Source organism: Cyclopterus lumpus, chromosome 8, assembly GCF_009769545.1.
Source record: "Cyclopterus lumpus isolate fCycLum1 chromosome 8, fCycLum1.pri, whole genome shotgun sequence".
Taxonomy (NCBI): domain Eukaryota; kingdom Metazoa; phylum Chordata; class Actinopteri; order Perciformes; family Cyclopteridae; genus Cyclopterus; species Cyclopterus lumpus.
The window spans coordinates 4,828,465-4,834,992 of record NC_046973.1 but is presented as its reverse complement, the minus strand read 5'-3'; the positions used below and the strand labels follow the sequence as shown (position 1 = coordinate 4,834,992).

At 39.5% G+C, this 6,528-nt stretch overlaps 1 protein-coding gene across 2 annotated transcripts; it reads right to left on the bottom strand.

Moving 5' to 3' along the window:
- Positions 1–264: 264 nt before the first annotated feature.
- Positions 265–3,845, bottom strand: zfand2a (zinc finger, AN1-type domain 2A). 2 transcript variants are annotated; one of them, XM_034539487.1, is made up of 10 exons: positions 3,691–3,845; positions 2,973–3,071; positions 2,786–2,880; positions 2,298–2,429; positions 2,059–2,210; positions 1,843–1,971; positions 1,671–1,746; positions 1,501–1,577; positions 695–825; positions 265–571 (listed from the first exon to the last, which is right to left on the bottom strand). In XM_034539487.1, exons 2-9 carry the CDS (start codon positions 3,025–3,027, stop codon positions 714–716), a joined length of 828 nt encoding a protein of 275 aa, XP_034395378.1. In that variant the 5' UTR covers positions 3,028–3,071; positions 3,691–3,845; the 3' UTR covers positions 265–571; positions 695–713. The 2 variants fall into 2 exon arrangements, with proteins under 2 accessions (XP_034395378.1, XP_034395377.1); XM_034539486.1 differs by having other exon boundaries at positions 741–825; positions 3,691–3,836.
- Positions 3,846–6,528: the final 2,683 nt, after the last annotated feature.

The following is a 6,528-nucleotide window of genomic DNA, read 5'->3' as shown; positions in this document are numbered from 1 at the left end:
AGATCTTCATCGTGATGAGGATGGTGTTTACTGGATGAACCGTTCAGTATTGTTTCGTGTGGTCATCCCCTCACAAATGCTGCATAAGACGGTTAAATGAGTCAGAAACTGACTGAAAATGCTGCGCAGTTGACGGTAAACAAACCCTGCTGAATAAATCATTTGACTTGTCCACCTCAACTCCAGACTTGCTGATTAGCCTAAATAACAGGTCTGAGTCTCAGAGTGTGTCTGAATCTATTAAGTGATTCACAGTTCAGGATGCATCTTTGAAATAATTTATTCAATATTCATATATGGTAATATAATGTTTCATGATCAGCATATAAAATATGTACATAGCCAAGGATTAGTAAAAATGACAGATCCTGCTGAGAAGGTATGTGCTTATATTGTAGAAGGCGGTAATATCTGAGCAACTTCCAAGAGGATTTCTTCATTGAACAATCATTGATCCCGGATATCTATATTCCAGATGTGCAGGTTCTAGTAGATACGTAGCACAGCTTGAAGTCCAAATGGTGCTCCGAGATTAAGAAAGGCTGCAGTTGGACGATTTGGACTCTCTCACCTAAAACAAAGAGAAAATAAACCCACACAGTTCATATACTAATTAAAAATGCATGAAAGGCAAATCAGTCTTCTGCCAATGAAGAAAGTTTAAAGGAGATGGATTGCCATGACAACAGTGTACCTCTGTTTCTGTGAGCATGCTACCGACGCCTAAGCTTTCCGGGTACCTGTTGTCTCTGCTGCTGACGTCTGAATTCTTCTTCACTGGCAGCGAGCGCCTGAGCGAGAGCCTGGTCCTCCTGCTCCTGAGGGCTGGGACACAAACAAAGAGAACCTAAGAATCCCAGTCGGTGAAAACAAACACAGTTGAGCCCTGTGAACATTTCAGAATGCTGCCTCAATTGTACAGTACATTCAAGTGACGACGATGTGCAATGCAAGAATCCCAACATTAGCTGTTCTGGAGCATTTAATCAGATCACAAACAAGAAAGCTCGGAAACTAGTGACAAAAAGGAGCCTTATAATGATATGATGGTATCCGGAACATCAGCTGTGAGTTACTGTTGTAAATCTTGATGCAAAGCTCTCTATTGACAGAGAATGTGTGAGTCTTCTTCTGTATAATTTAAAAAAAAAGGTTTTAATTGTATTGTTTGAATGTATTATCGTGTTTTACTTACTCTTTTTCTTTTACTTGAGAAACACCTTGTAACCTTATTAAGTTGAACATAATGATTTATTGGGATTTGACTTGTGTTTGGTGCATGACAACCATCCGTTTTTTCTAATTTCCTTGTCAAAATCAGTCAATTTACATAACCTTTATTAAGTTAGATTCATTCACTTGCACCTCCCTGTTGACATACACTTCCACTGTTTTAAGATGGTCAGTCAGACAAACACTCCACTCAGCAGCAGCATGCTGACATTTTAGGTGTTGAGTTGATGATGGGATGCATTTGGGTTTTGATGGAAGTTTACTCACGTAAGGGCCGGCTGAACTGTTGGTCTGGAATCAGCCAAAGACATCTCCAGAGCCTTTTGTAAAGCCTGCTCCTCCGTCTGCAAAGACAGCGCAATCGTTTTCATATTTCAGTTCCCTTGCGTCTGGGGAATTATTTCATCGGGTGACGTCGCATTAAACAATGCCCATACCATGCCGGCCTGAAATGATGCTGATGGTGGCATCGCATTCTGTGCTGAAACGGAAGTAGGAATCTGCTGTGTAGTGCTGAGGGGGGGAAGTGCATTTTTTCAGCGTCAATTTGAAAAATGATTAGGCTGACTATTTTCTCTGCATTGCTTTAAAATGTGTAAAAGTGCTTACCCAGTGCTGTGTCCTCTGCTGTTGGCACTGACGCCATTAGAAAAGGGTCTTGAGTTTCTTGAACCTGATGATGATGATGATGAAGTTGAGGTGGAGGAAGCACCTTGGGCCCTCATTAAAGCAGAATGTCTACCATAACAAAAAGCCAGCAATAATTAATGTAATATTCAAATGAAACGACAGCATTATCTGAAGATGTAACGTGACTGTACCCACCCAGATTTGGACACAGGTTTCCCATCAGTCTTACAATCATGGTCAAGTGGGTGCCGGTGCTTAAGACAGTAATTGGAATGACACTGGTCACAGGTAACTCGCATCATTTCCTTCTGCTTACAGCCTCCTTTAGAACATCTATTTGTGAAGATCTGGAGAAAAATTTATAAAAATTCTATTAATCTTAGATTCAAACTTGCAATTTTAAAAAAGGTGACACGTCTCTGTTTTATATCAACCTTTCTCTTTCTCTGCGCAGGGTCCGATTTGCAATCCCGATCAATGTGTTCACCGACTTTAATGTCGGGCATCTCTCCCCTCTTGACGGGAATGGGGATGTCACACAAAGGACATACTGGGACCTGGATGTCCTAATGGGAACAATAAATAAAATCATTTTAAAAAGACTAACATAGGAATACGGAACCTAAAATTGTGAATATGTAACCATCACCACTACTGTAAACTCTGACCTTTCACAATATTAAGTTAGTCAATTAAGGACAGATAAGCAAGATATGTCTATGTTGGCAATGGGTTTAATTGGGGGATGAAGCTTACAGCAATCACGTTAATGGAAGTGGGATTTAATTAGACAAATATATATTACTTCATAAAAACAACCTAAAGTAATAGCGTATAATGCCTAATTTCATAGCCTGTAGATATGAGAAACATAACATTGTAATTATAGTACATAAATTGCTCTGTGCTGCAGTCACATTACCTTCTGGTAGGACGACATGCATTTGTGAGTTGCATAGGCGATGTGGTCCTTGCAGAAAATCTCTTTACAGGCATCACATCGCATCGGAAGAAAATCTGCAACGAAAGGTTTTTTTTTTAAATGTCAGGTTCAAATTGAGTTTAGAAGAATAAACGAGACGGGCCATCGTTTCCCAAACAGGACTCACCTAAACGTTTGCAGGTTTTCTCGGAGCAGTGCTCTCCCAAATCCGGAAGCTCCATCACACAGAAACACCTCGAGAGCCAAACGTTGAAATCTCAACAACCTGAAGGAGAAGGAATGGAAAAAGGTTTAGTTTGTTTTTCCACACAGGACCGACTCATTGCCCGTCTCGGTGACTTCCGTTCTGTGAACACTGGGTGGTGTCTGTGTATGCTAAAGAGGCGTTAGCTGTGCAACTGCATTGCCATTTGTTATTTATTATATAGGATAGTGTCAAGACGGCTTATTGTATAACGTTAGCAACGAAATATGTTTGTACTTGGAGGTGAAGCTGTTTTGGGGATTTCAAACGTTATTTTAGTTTCGAAAAACGGACACACTTTGTTATGAATCCCTACAAAGAGGTTGCTAACTTGCTACCTAGCTAGGCCATGCTAGCTTGGTTACATAACTGCCTACAGGAAATATTATCTTTTGCTAAACAATTAGCGTAGCTCCAACCAACGTGACAACATACATACTCCTTACTGTGACCAAAGCCTCACAAACCGCCATCATTGTCACTTGTTAATTGTAACAAACATGCTAGCAGATAGCGTGAGTGTTGTTCAGCAGTAACCTGTTGTTTTTCAACGTTAGCTGACTACGCTAGCTCTTGGTTAACGTAACGGTAGCGTTACTCGCTCACGTTTAATCTAAACTGTAATTCAATTTCCACTCACCAAAATGTCGGTCTGTTGTGTTTATAGTCGGAGGCAACGAGCTCCAGTACTCCCGGTTCCTCCCGATGGGTGTCTTCCTCCTGACAGCCGTGTGAGCGCCGCTGCCCGTCGAGCTGTCTGTTTTCATCGAGTCTTTTTTCTGATGTGTCACGCGGGCTCCGCCCACGAGACGGATGTAACCTGACGTCAGGAAAACGGTCGGTGGAAAAGTCTGGAAAGATCTAAAAGTCATGCCTAGAAAAGTCTGGAAAGATCTAAAAGTCATGCCTAGAAAAGTCTGGAAAGATCGGAGAGACTTTTTTCTCCATCTTTAATATTTTTGTTGTCGCTACTGTGATTTACTTAAGAGCACAAACTACGTTTTCTAGCTGCTGATTTTATATGATTAGTTTCTATCCCCGCTGCCTGTACACGTCTTCTTCATTTTGCAAATTGCGTTAACATACAAAGATTAAATAGCGGTATACTTGTTATATGTTTATTTTATTTTTTAAAGCTCATAGCGGAAGTTTGTATGCCGCGTCATTAAACTGAATTACAGGCAGTACAACTCATGTGTGTATAATACTGAGTGTCGGCTGCCCTCATTTGGTCAAAGTGGAGAGTTGCAACACATTAAATTAGTCAAATCATCATTAACGTGCATAATTATGACTAGTCTATGACTAGTCTATTCAAGTTAGGCCAATGTTGGAGTCTAGTTATTTGTAAGTCATTCAACTGCAACATATGTATCTATTAGATTCACAGATGCAGATGCAAATCAATGACTGGGTTGATTTGCTTTGCTGAAGTACATAACTATATTTCATTCATTAGCAGCACTTTATCTCATCTTTAAACATTTGCAAGCCATAAGTACATTTAAAAGATTCCCCACACAAAATAAGAATTTAAAAACGTTATACTGTATTTTATGGTTTTTCAAATACATGATAGAATATGTGTGTGAAGACATGTTTACCTGAGAGTTCCCCTTAATAGGGCAGCAAGACATATTTATAAATGGGTATCTGCAGGTGCCCATGGTCTCCTGCTGCTTTATTTGCACTATGTTTTAGGAGGTAAATCTGCTCATTGAACTCTGCAGTTTGTCTCATTTGTGCGAGTGTTGCATTGTGGGAGACACTTGACCTTTTGTGCTGAGGGAGTTCAGGAGTGTTGTAAAACGTCCTACTAGAACTTGACTTTTTTCAGCCTGTTTGATATCGGTTTACCGTCAAGGTAACGTGTTGAGACAAGTGTTTGACCTCCAGAAGTCCTTCCTAAGCCCTACTGCCCCGGGCCCCCGTTTAGATGCCATGTCTGGAGGACTTCACTATAGGTCGCCCGCTGTCGTGGGAAACTGTTTTGGTATTCCTTTAAATTGATTTAAAGTTAAACTTTGTGAGATCTTCTTGCTATTAGACCGAGCCTGCATGCTATACCTAGACTTTAAAACAGCTCTGCTTGTGTACAAATCTCTTCATGGTCTAGCACCAAAGTACATGTGTGACATGTTAGAGCCATATGAACCATCTCGGGCTCTGAGAAGCTCAGGGAGTGGTCTCCTGCTGGTCCAGAGTCAGGACTAAACACGGGGAGGCTGCGTTTCACTTTTATGCTAAAATCTGGAACAGTCTTCCAGAATATGTGAGACAGGCCTCAACTCTGACAATGTTTAAATCCAGGCTGAAAACGGTTCTATTTGACAACTGAAAGTATTTTATATGCACTCTTCGCTTTTAATATAATTAATATATTATTATTTTTATGTTTTTATGGAATGATTTTATTTGCCTTTTTGTAATTTTATGTAGCTGTAAAGCACTTTGAATTGCCTTTGTGTACGAATTGTGCTCTATAAATAAACTTGCCTTGCCTTGCCTATACCTCCTCAGAGAACCTCTCCCATGATGCAACTGCATCCGTCTTGACCCCAGACCGTCCGACTGAACACTTTTGACTTGTTTATTGAATCTTTCACTTCCCAACACATTATTTCCTGGATTACAGAAAGAAGATTTTCCACAAATATGTTTTTTTTTGTAAAATATGTATAGCTTTGGAATGTAATTTACTTAATTTTTATATTTTGTTTTATTTATTATTTTAAACCGCATTACCCTCTTCAGACTGTTTCTTGTACCGCAGTAACATCTGAATTTCTCCTCGGGGCATCAATATAATATCTGATCTGGAATATAAACCAGTTAAGGGTTGATTTAGACTTAATAGGAGTCATAATAAATTCAATCTTTTAAGCCTGGAAATATAAGGATCCCTCTAGTGGGTCCACAGCAGCTCTAATAAACTGTTCATTGAAGATTTGGCGAGCCAGATAGAAAAATAGTAATGTGCTTTCTATCTTCTTAAATATTAAACCACCAAAGAGTCTTTGAAAAAAGCCTAAAGTAATTTTCAACATTCATGAAAATGTGTGTTACTCTGCGTTATTAAAAAGTGAGATAGAGCCGTATAATTCCAATATCACAGTTTGACATCCAATTATTTATTTTTTTAACTCAAGTCCAATCATCCAATCTTTAGACAATTTACAGAGAATGGGTCTTAAAGTACGTTCTTGGGTTTGGGTTTGGACTGCTCTCTCAGATGAGTGAGTATAATTGTGTGAAATCGGCCCCAGCATTGTTTTAGATGGCACACAAAATGATGGTTTAATATGTGGATTTACCAGAGCAGAGAACTTGAGGCTGAGTGTCTTTGCAGGTTTGACCAGCTGATGGCAGCAGGATTCCTCCACAAGATAAGAATAAGAATAAGATGGACTCCAAAGAAATATACTAACGGCACTATAAACACTGTTTTTTTTACTTTTAATTGCCACTTCATGGTAAA

What these genes read in the sequence shown, in the direction of transcription:
- zfand2a (XM_034539486.1), bottom strand. Translation starts at nt 3,027, where the DNA reads ATGGAGCTTCCGGATTTGGGAGAGCACTGCTCCGAGAAAACCTGCAAA. An exon ending in AAACCTGTGTCCAAATCTGG is followed by an intron (nt 1,972 to 2,058) that starts GTGGGTACAGTC and finishes TTGTTATGGTAG; the next exon opens with ACATTCTGCTTTAATGAGGG. An exon ending in AGCAGAGGACACAGCACTGG is followed by an intron (nt 1,747 to 1,842) that starts GTAAGCACTTTT and finishes TCCCCCCCTCAG; the next exon opens with CACTACACAGCAGATTCCTA.